Source organism: Mycotypha africana (assembly GCF_025528875.1).
Source record: "Mycotypha africana strain NRRL 2978 chromosome Unknown BDF20scaffold_5, whole genome shotgun sequence".
Classification (NCBI taxonomy): Eukaryota; Fungi; Mucoromycota; class Mucoromycetes; order Mucorales; family Mycotyphaceae; genus Mycotypha; species Mycotypha africana.
In genome coordinates, this window is record NW_026515729.1 from 1,896,421 (window position 1) to 1,912,538 (window position 16,118).

A 16,118-nucleotide genomic window follows, 5' to 3' on the forward strand; every position below is an offset into this window, starting at 1 on the left:
TGCAAGCGATTATCACTGTAAGCATATATCAATAGATTAATAGTGCTATTGACGGTCAAAATGCTAATAGGGAATATCAGAACTCTTAACATGGCCTGGTGATGGTTTATAATAAAAATCAGTGTGCAGCGACAACGATAGGGATAACGCAACACGTGCCTGTTCCTGAATACACTTGAAGTGTATCCGATTTACTAGGAAGCTCTTTTGTTGGTATTAAACTGCTCTATGTTAGTCTCTGGGATACTCATTACTCAACTTGTTCATGTATAGTATTCTTGTCAATATGGATATTCTGCCGCCAGCATTCTTACGGACACGTCACTCAGCTTTCATTGATTGGTTTGTTAATACATTCAACAAACTGAATTTCTATTCTTGTATTGGACTTTAACACTCCGTTTTTGGTTGGTACATTTTGAGTATTTGATATACACTTTTTGGTTCGCCTTTCATCTCTTCAATCTCTTTCTACTTCACAACACGTCTTTTCCAGTCATCCGTGTTTCTACAGCAGTCGTATTTAACAAACTATAATACCCGATTGCTCGGTCCAAATTCACCCAAACAAAAGACATCGAATTGGAGTAGTAATTAACATTTATCTTCTGGTAAATTTTGTCACAAACTCATCTAAGGAACGCGCTTTCGTAACTAAGTTGGATGTATATTGACAGGATCATTTAAAATAGTGAAATAAATAAGAACTTTAAAGATGCAGATGCTCACGAAGGTACGGATCAGCAAATTAAAAATGGAAAGTTCTAAATTGTACAAACCAGCTTTCATCTGACATTGTATTACTCGGTTTTACAGTTTGAGTCAAAAAGCAACCGTGTTAAAGGTGTTGCCTTTCACCCCAAACGTCCTTGGATTTTAGCTTCTTTACATAATGGCTGTATTCAACTTTGGGATTACCGAATGGGAACCTTGCTTGAACGCTTTGAAGAACACGATGGTGAGAATAAATTACTCAGCCATTATTTCTTAAGGTATCAATCCTGCTAATGTTTACAACAAATAGGTCCTGTAAGAGGTATCGCTTTTCATCCTACACAGCCACTATTTGTTTCTGGTGGAGATGACTACAAAATTAAAGTTTGGAACTATAAGAGCCGCCGTTGTCTTTTCACATTGAACGGTCATCTTGACTATGTGCGTACTGTTTTCTTTCACAACGAGTTGCCTTGGATTATTTCAGCCTCTGACGATCAAACTATTCGAATTTGGAACTGGCAATCGAGAGCATGTATTGCTATATTGACAGGCCACAACCATTATGTTATGTGTGCTCAGTTTCATCCCAAGACAGATCTTATTGTCTCTGCGTCTATGGATCAAACAGTTCGTGTTTGGGACATTACAGGTAGATATACATTTGTGAAATCGAGCAATACTGTCTGCGATTCTTGATAACGAACTTATTGTCTATATTAAGGTCTACGAAAGAAATCTCAAGCACCTACAGCGATGACAATGGATGACATGATGGGTAGACCAGGCCCCGGCGGAGATATGTTTGGGGCTACTGATGTTATGGTAAAATATGTTTTAGAGGGTCATGACCATGGTGTTAACTGGGCTTCCTTCCACCCTACACTTCCATTAATCATTTCTGCTGGTGATGACCGTCAAGTCAAGCTGTGGAGAATGAATGGTAAGTATTAGCAAACTTTAAAAATAACGTACATTTGATGATTCATAGCTCATTACGTCCCTTAAAAATTGTAGACACCAAAGCTTGGGAAGTAGACAGTTGCCGTGGACATTACAACAATGTTTCCAGTGCCATTTTCCATCCTCGTCAAGACCTCATCCTGTCCGATAGTGAAGACAAAACCATCCGAGTATGGGATTTAACTAAGCGTACTGCTATCGCAACCTTTAGAAGGGATCATGATCGTTTCTGGGTTTTAACCGCTCACCCAGAGCTCAATTTGTTCGCTGCAGGACATGATAGTGGTCTGATTGTCTTCAAATTAGAACGTGAACGTCCTGCTTTCCAAGTCCATAACAACGAACTTTATTATGTTAAAAACAATATTTTGCATATTCATGATTTCCCAAGCACTGCTGATCAAGAAGTATTGTCAGTCCGTAAACTTGGCTCTCAGTTCGTCGCTCCTCGTACCTTATCCTACAATCCTGCAGAAAGAGCGGTTTTGCTAACCTCCCCTTATGAAGGCGGTACCTACGAATTATACCGTCTCCCAAAGAGTTTGGGTGGTACCCTACAAGAGCCTTCAGATGAGTCAATGAAAGGATCCGGTTTTGCTGCTCTTTTCATTGCCCGTAATCGATTTGCTGTATTCGATAAGACCAATCAAATGATTCAAATCCGTGATCTTGCTAATAAGGAAACCAAATCTTTCAAAACTCCTGGTCAAGTTACCGATGTTTTCTACGCTGGACCAGGTGCCCTATTAATGGCTACACCCAATTCTGTCATCTTATATGATATTCAGCAACGTCGTATTACTGCTGAATTAGCCGTGTCATCTGTCAAATATGCTGTTTGGTCTAATGATATGTCAATGATTGCACTTTTAAGCAAACACACCATTACTCTTGCCAGCAAAGAGTTGAAGCAACTCAGCCAAATCCATGAAACCATCCGTATCAAAAGTGCTACTTGGGATGACGTTGGCGTATTGATTTACTGTACTCTGAATCATATTAAGTACGCCTTACCACAGGGTGATAACGGTATTATTCGTACGTTAGATCAACCTATCTATCTGACTAGAATCAAAGGAAAGAAGATTTATGCTATTGACCGTGATGGCAAGGTTCGCGAAATTGTTATTGACCCTACAGAATATCGCTTCAAACTGGCTCTTGTCAGAAAACAATATGAAGAAGTTCTCCATATCATCCGTACATCCAACTTGGTCGGACAATCTATTATTGCCTATCTCCAAAAGAAAGGCTATCCTGAAATTGCTCTCCACTTTGTCAGGGATGACAAAACCAGATTTGAACTGGCTATTGAATGTGGTAACTTGGACGTTGCGCTTGAAACTGCCAAAGCAATGAATAAGCCTGATTATTGGTCCAAGCTTGGCGCTGAAGCTTTGCGCCATGGTAATTTCAAGGTAAGTAGATTGAGGATTTTTGGTTTATACTATGAAAATCTATTTATTCATGTTATCTTTGTGTTTAGATCGTTGAACTATGTTACCAGCGTACAAAAAAGATGGACAAGTTGTCCTTCTTATACCTCCTTCAGGGTAACAAAACCAATCTTAACAAAATGCTGGAAATCTCTCAGATTCAAAAGGACCCCTTAATGCGCTTCCAAAATGCGGTCTACCTCGGTAATGTTGAAGAGCGTGTTCGTTTATTACAGGATGTCGGCCAACTACCTTTAGCTTACATGACTGCTAAGACATATGGATTAACTGAGCAAGCAGACGCTATTTTGGCAGCTACAGGCAAAACCGAAGATGAAATCGACTTACCTCAAGTTCCCGAGCAATTATCTGATATTCCCAAGCCTGTCTGTCAACTCGACGATACCAACTGGCCTCTGTTGTCTGTCTCTAAAAGCTTTTTCGAAGGTGCTTTCGCTCGTCAGCATCAACAACAAGAACAAGATGCTAATGTTTCTCTCAAAGCTCCCAGTTTTTCATATGATGAGCAAATCGATAATATCGAGGCAGCCGGTGGTGATTGGGGTGATGATGACGACCTTGGATTTGGTTCAGCTAAACCTGCCGTGGAAGATGATTTATTAGGTACAGCCCCTGATGAATTTAATAATGAAGATGATAATGGAGAAGGTGGTTGGGATGACGATGACGATATCAAGGCAGAGTTGGACGCAGAGATGGGCAATGTTGCTGCCAAGGAGACAGCTGAATTCGTCGCACCAACAGAAGGCGTCAACGAAGATACTGTCTGGGCTCAAAAGTCAAGTCAGGCTGCAGATCATATTGCAGCAGGCGCGTTTGAAAGTGCCATGCAAATTTTGAACCGTCAAAAGGGCATTGTCAATTTCGAACCACTCAAATCTCATTTCTTGGCGATTTATCAAGGTGCCCATATCACTATTGCTGGTTTATCCAGCACACCAAATATCACACATAATTTACGACGTGACCCTGAGAACTCTTCACCACGCAATACGCTGCCTGTGGCTGTATATAACTTCCAAAACATTGTTACTACACAGCTTCAAGCTGCTTATCGTTTGTTCACTTCGGGCAAACTGGTTGCCGCTGCTCAAAGTTTCAAATCGTTATTACATTCAGTTCTCTTTACGATAGCAGCAGATGACAATGAAGCAACTGAATTGGTTCAATTAGTTGGTATCTGTCGTGAATATCTTTTGGGTCTTGCTATGGAACAAAAGCGTAGAAGTATTACTGGTCAAACACCCGAAGAATTGAAGCGTGCTTTGGAATTAGCTTCATATTTTGCTCATTGTCAATTACAAACGCCACACATGCAGTTAGCTTTACGTCAAGCAACAAAACAAGCTTTCAGAGCTAAGAACTTTAGTACAGCGTCACAGTTCGCAACTAGATTGCTTGAACTTGCTCCTCCAAGAACAGTAGCTGAAGAGGTTGGTTATAAAAGATGATAACTATATTACACGCGCTTATCAATTTCGTTTTCTTAAAAAAACATCTAGGCACGCAAAATCCAGTCCGTTTGTGAACGTACATTGCACGATGAACTTGCATTCGACTATGATCAATACAATCCCTTCGATGTTTGCGCAGCCACTTTTGAACCTATTTACCGTGGCTCTGCTAAGGTTGAATGTGGCTATTGTAAAGCTTCATATAAACCCGAGTACGAAGGCAAGGTTTGCAGCATCTGTGAAGTTGCAAAAGTTGGTGGAATTTAGTTTAATAATCATTTTATCTCATGTTGTTTCATTCATAAAAATAAAAGAAAAGAAAAAAAAACATGTGTTTCCATTATTCATTACTAGACTTGAAAAGAAATGAATAAAATGACTGTGTGCAAGTTCTAAACGCGTTTCCGAAGAATAAGTTTACTCAAGCCATTATAAAAAGCCTTGCAGACAGGTTATCACTTTCTCTTTGAAAGAGACCATGATCTACTCATTGTAACACTAGCTAATTCAAGTACGAAGAGATAGTTTTACCTTTCTGCCCACTTAAATGAGTATAAATTATCAGAGAATTCCACTACTTTCTTTTACATTCTAAACTTGTCACAAATCACGTAAATTTTTTTTGGGAACCAAAAGTTTAGTTGTCTGCCGCTTAATTCCCGTTTCCTTTTTTCTTTCTTTATCATAAATTACAATCATGTCTGAAGGAAAGTCTGGTAAGTCTAGCATCTTGGCATCCGCATAGCATCATTTGGAAGGCCCAATAACTCATTCGATTCACTTTAATATTTAATAGTTGGTATTGATTTGGGTACTACGTAAGTTATTGGACGGGCCTATAAGGCGTGTTTTTAGGGGGAAAAAAATAGTATATCTAATGATGTTCTTTGTACCCTTCGTATCATTACAGCTACTCTTGTGTCGGTGTCTGGCAAAACGACCGTGTCGAAATCATTGCTAACGACCAAGGTAACCGTACCACTCCCTCTTATGTTGGTTTCACCGATAGCGAACGTCTTATCGGTGATGCTGCTAAGAATCAAGTCGCCATGAACCCCTATAACACCGTTTTCGACGCTAAGCGTTTGATCGGTCGTCGCTTCAATGATGCTGAAGTCCAAGCTGATATGAAGCACTGGCCTTTCAAGGTTATTGATAAGGACTCCAAGCCTATCATCCAAGTCGAATACAAGGGTGAAACCAAGACCTTCACTCCCGAAGAAATTTCCTCCATGGTCCTCATTAAGATGAAGGAAACTGCCGAAGCTTACCTCGGTGGTACTGTCAAGAACGCTGTTATCACCGTTCCTGCTTATTTCAATGACAGTAAGTATTATATATGTTTTATTTTTTTTTAAGTTCGGTTAAACAGCAAAATCAATAGCCCATCAACAAATGCAAACGCGGAACAGCCAATACCAACAAATGAATTTGCAAGCAATACATTTTTCATTCTGGATTTTTGCATACCCGACCATGACGATAGGACAAGAAAATTTTATTTAGCAGCAGGGAACTCACAAATTTATTTTTCCATTCATTTTAAGGTCAACGTCAAGCTACCAAGGATGCTGGTTTGATTTCCGGTTTGAATGTTCAACGTATCATCAACGAACCTACCGCCGCTGCTATTGCTTACGGTTTGGATAAGAAGGTTGAAGGTGAACGTAACGTTTTGATTTTCGATTTGGGTGGTGGTACCTTTGATGTTTCACTCTTGACCATCGAAGATGGTATCTTCGAAGTCAAGGCTACTGCTGGTGATACTCACTTGGGTGGTGAAGATTTCGATAACCGTCTTGTCAACCACTTCATGCAAGAATTCAAGCGTAAGTTCAAGAAGGATATCTCCGGTAATGCTCGTGCTGTCCGTCGTCTTCGTACTGCTTGTGAACGTGCTAAGCGTACTTTGTCTTCTGCCGCTCAAACTACTATCGAAATCGATTCCCTCTTCGAAGGTGTTGATTTCTATACTTCTTTGACTCGTGCCCGTTTCGAAGAACTTAACCAAGATCTTTTCCGTAACACTATGGAACCTGTTGAAAAGGTCCTCCGTGATTCCAAGATCGATAAGTCTCAAGTTCACGATATCGTCCTTGTCGGTGGTTCTACCCGTATCCCCAAGGTTCAAAAGTTGGTTTCTGACTTCTTCAATGGTAAGGAGCCCAACAAATCCATCAACCCTGATGAAGCTGTTGCCTATGGTGCTGCTGTTCAAGCTGCCATTCTCTCTGGTGATACCTCTGAAAAGACTCAAGATCTTCTTCTTTTGGATGTTGCTCCTCTTTCCCTCGGTATTGAAACCGCTGGTGGTGTCATGACTGCTTTGATCAAGCGTAACACTACTGTTCCTACCAAGAAATCTGAAATCTTCTCTACTTATGCCGATAACCAACCTGGTGTCCTTATTCAAGTCTTCGAAGGTGAACGTGCCCGTACCAAGGACAACAACTTACTCGGTAAGTTCGAATTGACTGGTATTCCTCCCGCTCCTCGTGGTGTCCCTCAAATCGAAGTTACCTTCGATGTCGATGCCAACGGTATCTTGAACGTCTCTGCTCTTGACAAGACCACTGGTAAGTCCAACAAGATCACCATTACCAACGATAAGGGTCGTCTCTCCAAGGAAGAAATCGAACGTATGGTCAATGATGCTGAAAAATACAAGGCTGAAGACGAAGCTGCTGCTGCCCGTATCACTGCTAAGAACGGTCTTGAATCCTACGCTTACAACCTTCGTAACACTCTTCAAGAAGAAAAGGTTGCCTCTGCTCTTCCCGAAGATGATAAGAACAAGCTTAAGGCCGCTGTTGATGAAGCTATCAAGTGGCTCGATGAATCTCAAGAAGCTTCTAAGGAAGAATACGAATCCAAGCAAAAGGAATTGGAAGAAGTTGCTAACCCTATTATGATGAAGTTCTACCAACAACAACAAGGCGCTGCTGGTGGTATGCCCGATATGAGCGGTATGCCCGGTGGTGGTATGCCTGGTGCTGGTGCTGCTGCTCCCGAATCCGATGGTCCTTCCATTGAAGTAAGTCATTGATTGTAGTTCTTAAAAGAAAACAAAAAACAAAACATCTTATCACTAATGCTTATTTACTTTACGTAGGAGGTTGATTAAATACTTCGTCATTTCTGTTAATGCCATGTTGGTTTTCCCAAAGATCATATTGTAGATTTCCCTTCTGTTTTAACCGATTTATATATATTATAGGTATGAATAGCTAATTATATTATTTTAGAAAACCTAGAACTTGTTATTTTACAAAAGTAATAAATTTTCTTTGTGTTTTGTCATAAGTGTATCAAGACAAATAGCTTTTTTTTTTTTTCGCTTTTGAGGCAACCGTTTGTATTTTTAATTAAGAATTTTTATCCAATCGTGTAGTTGTACTAGTTTACATTACCATTGTTTCTTTCACATCAATGGACTACCAAAAAGCCGTCTACCGCTGATATCACGGCGATTTATAACTGTTCTGAAGCTGAATGGTTATGTAATTTTATGTACTACTTTCATTTTACTTTTAAATGTTCGGAAGACTTGATTAATATTTTGACATATTTCCTTTCTCGACTGAAGCTCTGAGCATCTACAATTGACTGTCCTTTTATCATAGAGGGTTTGCGAAATAATCACTCCTGAACATTTTCATTAATGGACAAAGCGTGTCTAGACTGTATGGAATTGATCTCACATCGCGAAGGGACAGGGCATGTTTACTTATAACATATTACAATTAAACCTTCAACATCTACTTGAACGGAGTCTTTTCCCGCAGTAACTGCTTGTAAGACAGATTGTACACATAATGTTGAGTTTTCAATAATGGTGGTGGTTGGAAATGGTATAAAAAAATTGATGGATACCTCCAACCACTAACTTGGCTTGAAATTTTTAGAAAGGAAAAAAAAAAAAAAAAAAAAAACTGAATATAAAAGTCCGAATTCAGAATTCAAAACGAAAGTCCATCCGAGAACACATCTTTTCACTCTGATCAGAATTGTACAATGTCAGAATTAAACATCAACGTCGAATTCAGGTACTTTGCAGCTTATGTGACGCTACTTTTAGGGGTTTTCTAATGGTCCCCAACTGTTTTATAGCGGCGGTATGGAACTTCTATTTAACAATGTGAGCAAGCACACAATCAAGTTCCCCGCTACCAACAATGCTGGCAGCCCTTCTAATCTCCAGGATCTACTGTTTTACATCCGTGATAATATGATGACTGACAGAAAAGAATTGTTCGTTGAAAAGGATACTGTGTAAGAGTCTACAAAAGTATTGATAAATCAGTATGTCTGTGCTTCTTACTAACATTTTAAATACTAGTCGTCCCGGCATTTTAGTGTTGATCAACAATGTCGATTGGGAATTGTGCGATGAATTAGAATATGAATTACAAGATAAAGATGAGATCGTATTTATTTCTACCTTACATGGTGGTTAATTGTATATATTGGACGCAAGGATCTATTCTATTGTTATCTTACATTAGACAGCCTTTGTAAATAAAAAAAAAGTGATTATTAAGCAAGCGCTTCGTTAAAGAATTGTGAAGGAGCCTGATACCTGTTCTCGAAAGTAAACTATATCGTTAATGCTGTTGAATGGGCGCAAAAATGAAGGAAGATTTAGATAAAAAGCTCAAGATATAAGTCAAATTAATCATAGAAAAATCGCCGCAAGCCTTCTTCCTCGGGTTCATTTCTCTCATTGGAGCTATATGATCACGTAGAAGTGCTAGCAATATTTTGTTTGTAGTTATCCCACGCGTTTCCGAGCTTCGTCCTGGTCGATATTTTGCTCTGTTTAGGAAAGGATTCACTTTTCGAAAGTTCCTTAACAATTTAAACAGTTGCTGTGCTGCCTTAGTTGAATAGCCTTTAAAATCTACTTGCTTGATCTCTACTTACGCCAAACGGATGCTTTCATGAGCTGTGTATTTCATTATATCGCTATGACGGGTACAGCTTACATCTATATACTTTTTTCAGTTTGCATGCTCTATTGTATACCATTTTGCTGAGCAAATTCTTCAACTTTATTCAGAGTTCTTTTTTCAAAGTCTGTAACCTCCACTTTCATAGGCACACGGAGTGATAAAGTCTTCACGCCATTTGTACGCGAAGATTAGATAATCATTTCGATGTAGTTTGTATCAATCAACGCCTCAAAATAATACTTCAATTGTAAGAGGGTAAAATAGTACAACAGAATCGCTAATCAAGTCCTTTATTCATGGATAAACTTCGTATATAGTGAATATTGATTCAGCTATACAACAGCAAAAAACCCATTGTTTTAGCTGGCGAAGTGCCGTTTAGCGGATGTGTGATTTAATTAGCTGAACTTGAAATATACAGTGCCAAATTTCGGATTCGTTTTTGTGATTGTGCCACAAAAATAAAAAAGTTCTAGACGTACCTCATTTCCCAAATTTTAGAGCACTTGAACTAAGACCTGTGATTGACAATTCCAAACTGGGATTAATGCGTGGTTTTTTTCATCTTTTTTTTATGGCAACATTCCCCTTAATTTTCTTCAACTGCTCTTTTTCCTTCCTCACCCTCATCGCAGACGAAGTTTGGAGTCAATGAGTTCTTACCGTAAGTAGTTCCACAACAGTAAAGTAAAAGTGTGTATTCATGTCTAATATGAAAGCTCAATAGTGTCGCAAAACGAACAGCAACAGCCAACATCTGGTGTTTTACTTATTCGGGTATGCGAGGCGAGAGGAATAACTCTACCACCCCTTATTCAACTACCAGAGTCGGTTTTAGCAGGAGCTTCATTACCAATCGTTCAACGCAATAAACGTGAATCCTTTCAAAAAAAGCTACAAACATGGTGGCTACCATATATTGTATTGGAATTTGACAAGAACGAAATACTTATAGACGCCATAGGCGGCGATGTATTCAATCCTATTTACAACTACAGAGCAACATTGTAAGCAAAAAAATAAGAGAATTAAAGTTGAAAAAAAAAAAAAAAACGCACTGCAATACAAATCAAGTAGGGTATGATGGTTTTGCTGGAAAGCGTGTCTTAATTTATTATTTTCTTTATCGTATTATTTTAGTGATGTTTCATGTTATTCGAAAGTATCCATGTCTATTTATATCAGGCAACAGCAAAATCAACAACAGCAGACATCACAAGGAAATGGTAGTAACAATGATATTTTCCTTGGCAGCATCAAAATACAGCCCGACTTTTCGTCCATTAGTCTCGAGGAACAACTCTTCAACATCGTGGGAGGTACAGGAGCCATGTACTTACAGCTCTGCTATACACCACAACAACACCGAACCATATCTTTTGACTCTTTTGACCTTCTACGCGTGATCGGTCGAGGCAGTTTTGGGAAAGTGTATGTGGTGCGTAAAAAGGATACCAATCGTATCTATGCTATGAAAGTGTTGCGCAAATCCAAGATTATCTCGAGATCAGAAGTAACTCATACAATGGCTGAGAAAACCGTGTTAGCAAAAGTCAGAAACCCATTTATTGTTCCCTTGAAATTTGCTTTCCAAAGCCCAGATAAATTGTATCTAGTACTGGCTTTTATTAACGGTGGTGAGTTGTTCCATCATTTACAAGTAGAGGGCCGATTTAATGAAGAACGAGCAAGATTTTATACAGCGGAACTGTTTTGTGCTTTGCAATGCTTACATGGATTCAACGTTGTGTATAGGTAGAAAATCGGTCAGCTGAGCGGTAAAAAGTTGAAAACTGTGAAAAGAAAACATGGTTAACAATTCGCTTCATTCATAGAGACCTGAAACCAGAGAATATTTTGATCGATTACAACGGACATATTGCTTTGTGTGATTTTGGATTATGTAAATTACTTACGGCAACAGAACGAACAAACACATTCTGTGGTACACCAGAGTATTTAGCTCCAGAATTGTTAATTGGAGAAGGTTATACGAAAGCCGTTGATTGGTGGACTTTGGGTGTCTTATTATATGAAATGATAACTGGATTGCCACCATTTTACGATGAGAATACGAATGAAATGTACCGAAAAATATTGCAAGACCCTTTAAGGTTCCCTGATGATGTGTCAGAACCAGCGCGAGATCTTTTGACACGAGTACGTTAATAAATTTTGACCTCTTTGATACTTATAGTATAGGCAACGCTTACTAAGGCGCTCTGTTTGTCCTTTAAGTAGCTGCTGAACCGTGATCCCGATTCACGTCTAGGTTATAAAAGTACAGATGAGATCAGAAATCATCCATTTTTTGCAAGTATCGATTGGACAAAACTAATGAAAAAACAGTTACAGCCACCATTTAAACCCTCAGTTGAAAGCATATATGATACAACAAATTTCGACGAAGAGTTTACATCAGAACAACCTGTAGAATCGGTCAATGCTGACGGAGACTCGCACTTATCAAAGACAATGCAAGACCAATTTAAAGGGTTCACATTTAATGCAGAAGGAATCATGACCGACAGCTATAATAGTTACCAGCAAGCATCAAATCTCACAACATCCTTTACAAACTAGTCCGTGTGCATTAAATTATAAGTTCTTCATTTATACGTTGTTTTGAAAGCAGTATGTTATTATTCTTTCTTATTCTATTTATTGAATTATGTGGATAATTATCGTAGATATACTCAATTTACGTCATGAACCAATAATTCCCCTCTCTAAAATAAAGCTGAACAAAACAATTCGGAAAGCAAAAAGGTCCAAAAGTGATTTTAACTACCATCTTAGCATGTATTTAAAATATAAATATAAATATTTTAGCGCTCCTCATAGAAAAATTATAGTCGAAAAAGTAGAAAATTAGTTTAGAAATAGTAGTAGCTGTTGAGTTTATATTGGTAGTATTCCTATAATTGTGGACAGGGCGTGTAATTCCTTTATGCTTATAATGAAGTTGCTTGTTATTCGAAAATTGTTCTGAACAGCAATGATAGATAGATTGTATGTACTTCTTCTCTTTTAGGAAAGATCACTCTATCCTGTGTTTGTTGTATTGTTAATGGTAACGTTTAAGAAATAATATTTATTAGATTTGAAAGGTATATTTACAAAAAAAAACAAAAAACAATTTACAATTTACAAAAACTGTACTTAGGATACAGATGCCATATAATATATCATTTCGCGGAGCCGCAACCTTCATCCATTTCTTGCTCTTCTTGCTTGGTTAATCTACTCATAGCTGCTGCTGCAAGCCTTGCTCGCTTATCTTCCGGTGTAGACAACTGGTCTTGAGGCGTCTTTGTGCTTGTCTCTGCGCCCAATTTATATGCGCCAGCTTCATAGGTAACTCCATTATCAATCATATCATCTTCCGCGTCATCTGGACTATAAAAGTTTTCACGGCTCAAAACATGTCCTCCATTAGCTGTCCAATCCAGATTCACCACATCTTTGTTCAACTGTCTATTGAGGGCATGAAAATTATGATCGTGTTCGCTATAAACCTGAAAACGTGACACATGAAGTGAGTTAAAGCTTGGGGCTTCTAGAATTGAACGTATTACTTACATTATGGCTTAACTCGTGAAGCAGCACCTTTCTTACTGAATCATAATGCCTGAAACCACTCAGATCATCTGTTCGTAGCCGTATTGCTATACTTTGTCCTTTGTTCTTATTGTAGCCTAGTATGGAACTCTCGAACGGTGTCAGTTCGGTTAATTCGTGCACTGTCCATTTTCTTGCAGACATTATTGCTCGGATCTGATTAACAGTTGATTGTATATTATCAGTAACATTTTTCTTTCGTAATTGAAAGCCATACCAAAACTACTTACGCCTCGATCATCTCGTAACTTTTCTAGCAGCTTCTTTGCTTGTTCAGGTTTGGGAAACTCTTCAATTACAGTGAGTTTGTGAAAAGTATAGTTACTATCCAGGTTAGACTTTGCACCTCCTCGGTAAACTCCATTCTTTTTCATTCGAACTGTCGCAGCTATTTTCCGTCTCTCCTCAACCTTTATATCCATTTCTGTAACCTTCTCAATTTGTGCAGGAAGGCTGCCCATCAATAACAGTTTACTTTCATTATGTATACCCAAACTGTGCAAAGTTGCCTGACTGTCTTTCAATAGCCGACCTTTCCACAGAAGTTTTTGAGCTTCTGGTGGCATCGACGTCTTTTCTGAGATATGCAGCTTAATTTGCTCAATAGTTGAGCTTGCATCCCAGCCTTCAAAAGCAATGATGTCTGATTTGAAAGCAACTTTGAAATTGAGAAAGTTTGACATTGCAGAAAAAAAAAAACCAAGTAAGAGCGAATTTGGTTCCTGCATTTCTATACAAATTGCATTATTACAAATCAAATCCTTTCTTTTCCTTTTTTGGTAGGGCAGCGTGTCTGTCGCAGCATCAAGTCTCTGAAAATTCACCTGACGGATTGTAATAGCTGCTGCCCGCATACCAAGACTTAACTTGTTGCGAATGAAAGAGTAAGTTTTATAGATTCTTCAGGAGATATTCGTCGAAGCAAGCTTCAGAAAGTTTGACTGGTGAGTAGAGAGAAACTTCACTGCAAACCTTAGTTAGTCTTCTACGAAGCGTTTCTCCGTCAGACATTGCATGTCTTCTGATCAAAGTTCTGGTTGAAAAAACATACGGAATTTGATCAAATTCACTTTCAATGAGTATGATGCAAGATACAACGCATATTAACGTTGCTTTGCAATCGGAGATTTGCATCTTGTGTATGTATACAAGTCAATTATCTATAATCGAAAAGCAACCGCGCTTATACCCATAATTTTTCAATATAACCCCCATAGTCAAGTTCATGTACTAGTAGCAGTGTATCGGTAGTTCCTTTCTGTATCTAGTCGTTGCTCAGTTTATGCTTTTTGCCCACCTCTACCTTTGTAAACTGTGGTTCAGTCAACATTGGGGCAATGTCATTTTCACAATCATAACAGCATAAGCTGAGATCGGGCCGAAAGCAGTCTATGTTCTAGCTTGTATTTTGAATCGAGTAACGATGAAAAGTTTTGAGATATGTTATAGATACAAATTCTTAAAAGCAAAATTCTGTATGTTAGACAGTGCTTTTATACCTTATTTTTCGCTGCTGATGCACTTATTTCTATGAGGCGAGTATATTCAAATTTTTGAAGTGCGACAACGGTTTTATAAATTGTAAATGATAAGTTCAAATTATTTGTTTTTAAAGCATTACCTGTGTATGTCACTCTGTACATATTATAAATCATGAGTTTCTTGCAAAAAACAGCTATTATCACAGGAGCTACAAGGGGTATTGGTCTTGATATTGCGAAAAATTTCGCCAGTCAAGGGGTGAAAACCATATTGATCGGCCGTGATCCAGATCGAGTCCGACATGTTGAAGATCGATTTCGACAGACTTACAAGACCGAAGTTCATGAAGGCGTTGTTCTGGACGTATCAGACAAAGGCCAAATAGAGAGTGTTTTAAAAGTAAGAACATTCGTCACCATCTTGCACGGGATATCGACTGACATAAATTCAAAAAGCCCATATTGGCTAGAACCCAAATAGATTATTTAATAAATGCGGCAGGTGTATCAAGGGATGGATTATTGATTCAATTGAAAGACCGAGATCTCCAAGAGACAATCAACACCAATTTGTTAGGAACAATACGATTAACCCAGCATGTTAGTAGATCCATGATAAAGAACCGGAAAGGTGGATGTATTATCAATATTGCCAGTGTCGTGGGTGGTGTCTTTGGCGGCAACATCGGTCAGACAGTCTACAGTGCATCGAAAGCAGGCATTGTGGGCTTTACGAAATCTGCCGCAAAAGAATTAGGTGCTTACCAAATACGAGTGAATGCGATTGCACCTGGATTTATTGATACCGATATGACAAAATCATTATTGCAAGATGAGAGTAAACGAGAAAAGCTGTTAAGCTCTATTCCCTTGAAACGTTTTGGAACGGTAGAAGATGTATCATTAGCAGCCTTATTTATTGCACAATCAATGTACATGCATGGCCAAGTTTTAACAATAGACGGTGGTTTGACCTTGTAAACCAATAAATGAACGGAATAACAATTTATCCCTCCGTCTCTCATCATCACTGCTCTCTATTCTGATTTATCCGCTTCATTCTTTTTATTCACGTTCCTACTTTTTTTTTTTTTATCAGATTGCATTATTGTCCGTGCTTTTTTCTTTTTCTAGGCCTTCTTTCTTTTCCCTGTGTGTCTATGTGTGTTTGTGTGTTACAATTCCTATTTTACCATTTTTCTGCATAAAATAGATTTTAATTCAAAGTGGCTCAAAAACATAACAGTAACCCTTTCAGGGATAATTCCAATAGCAACGATGAAGATTGGGACGACTTCCAATCGCCATCCAACATACAGTCAACAACCTTCAATCCGTTTACTGACAATAGCAGTCAGCAACCCATCCTTCAACCCGATAATGCTCGCCATCTGATGTCGCAACAGTATCCTTCTTCCGACCTTCTTACATCTCATAGTTTAATTGACCTTCAACATAACGATAACAATCAACCTT

General features: G+C 38.6%; 6 protein-coding genes across 6 annotated transcripts; 5 read left to right on the forward strand and 1 right to left on the reverse strand.

Moving 5' to 3' along the window:
* Positions 1-715: 715 nt before the first annotated feature.
* BDF20DRAFT_906210 (coatomer protein alpha subunit) lies at positions 716-4,855 on the forward strand (the record flags this gene model as incomplete). Its single annotated transcript, XM_053083247.1, has 7 exons — positions 716-733; positions 817-958; positions 1,025-1,366; positions 1,439-1,657; positions 1,732-3,095; positions 3,164-4,567; positions 4,637-4,855. The coding sequence occupies 7 exons, from the start codon at positions 716-718 to the stop codon at positions 4,853-4,855; spliced, it is 3,708 nt and encodes a 1,235-aa protein (XP_052936687.1).
* A 430-nt stretch (positions 4,856-5,285) lies between these two features.
* On the forward strand, positions 5,286-7,903 carry BDF20DRAFT_871399 (70 kDa heat shock protein 3; the record flags this gene model as incomplete). Its single annotated transcript, XM_053081104.1, has 5 exons — positions 5,286-5,304; positions 5,385-5,406; positions 5,499-5,914; positions 6,136-7,622; positions 7,701-7,903. The coding sequence occupies 5 exons, from the start codon at positions 5,286-5,288 to the stop codon at positions 7,710-7,712; spliced, it is 1,956 nt and encodes a 651-aa protein (XP_052936688.1). The 3' UTR covers positions 7,713-7,903.
* A 662-nt stretch (positions 7,904-8,565) lies between these two features.
* Positions 8,566-9,155, forward strand: BDF20DRAFT_871402 (ubiquitin-related modifier 1). The gene is made up of 3 exons (XM_053081105.1): positions 8,566-8,634; positions 8,699-8,860; positions 8,928-9,155. The coding sequence occupies exons 1-3, from the start codon at positions 8,603-8,605 to the stop codon at positions 9,043-9,045; spliced, it is 312 nt and encodes a 103-aa protein (XP_052936689.1). The 5' UTR covers positions 8,566-8,602; the 3' UTR covers positions 9,046-9,155.
* Positions 9,156-10,105: 950 nt separating this feature from the next.
* BDF20DRAFT_871406 (kinase-like domain-containing protein) lies at positions 10,106-12,372 on the forward strand. Its single transcript, XM_053081106.1, has 5 exons — positions 10,106-10,204; positions 10,268-10,547; positions 10,681-11,295; positions 11,376-11,700; positions 11,782-12,372. The coding sequence occupies exons 1-5, from the start codon at positions 10,192-10,194 to the stop codon at positions 12,121-12,123; spliced, it is 1,575 nt and encodes a 524-aa protein (XP_052936690.1). The 5' UTR covers positions 10,106-10,191; the 3' UTR covers positions 12,124-12,372.
* Positions 12,373-12,728: 356 nt separating this feature from the next.
* On the reverse strand, positions 12,729-13,622 carry BDF20DRAFT_906213 (WLM domain-containing protein; the record flags this gene model as incomplete). Its single annotated transcript, XM_053083248.1, has 3 exons — positions 12,729-13,058; positions 13,123-13,317; positions 13,392-13,622. 3 exons carry the CDS (start codon positions 13,620-13,622, stop codon positions 12,729-12,731), a joined length of 756 nt encoding a protein of 251 aa, XP_052936691.1.
* Positions 13,623-14,454: 832 nt separating this feature from the next.
* On the forward strand, positions 14,455-16,023 carry BDF20DRAFT_529213 (3-ketoacyl-reductase). The gene is made up of 2 exons (XM_053075674.1): positions 14,455-15,042; positions 15,099-16,023. The coding sequence occupies exons 1-2, from the start codon at positions 14,815-14,817 to the stop codon at positions 15,621-15,623; spliced, it is 753 nt and encodes a 250-aa protein (XP_052936692.1). The 5' UTR covers positions 14,455-14,814; the 3' UTR covers positions 15,624-16,023.
* The last annotated feature ends 95 nt before the right edge of the window (positions 16,024-16,118 follow it).

Coding starts and splice junctions, on each gene's coding strand:
- BDF20DRAFT_871402 (XM_053081105.1), top strand. CDS start 8,603: ATGTCAGAATTAAACATCAACGTCGAATTCAG. Junction 8,635..8,698: donor AACATCAACGTCGAATTCAG/GTACTTTGCAGC, acceptor ACTGTTTTATAG/CGGCGGTATGGAACTTCTAT. Junction 8,861..8,927: donor TTCGTTGAAAAGGATACTGT/GTAAGAGTCTAC, acceptor TTTAAATACTAG/TCGTCCCGGCATTTTAGTGT.
- BDF20DRAFT_871406 (XM_053081106.1), top strand. Junction 11,296..11,375: donor GGATTCAACGTTGTGTATAG/GTAGAAAATCGG, acceptor CTTCATTCATAG/AGACCTGAAACCAGAGAATA. Junction 11,701..11,781: donor CGCGAGATCTTTTGACACGA/GTACGTTAATAA, acceptor TCCTTTAAGTAG/CTGCTGAACCGTGATCCCGA.
- BDF20DRAFT_529213 (XM_053075674.1), top strand. CDS start 14,815: ATGAGTTTCTTGCAAAAAACAGCTATTATCACAGGAGCTACAAGGGGT. Junction 15,043..15,098: donor AAATAGAGAGTGTTTTAAAA/GTAAGAACATTC, acceptor AAATTCAAAAAG/CCCATATTGGCTAGAACCCA.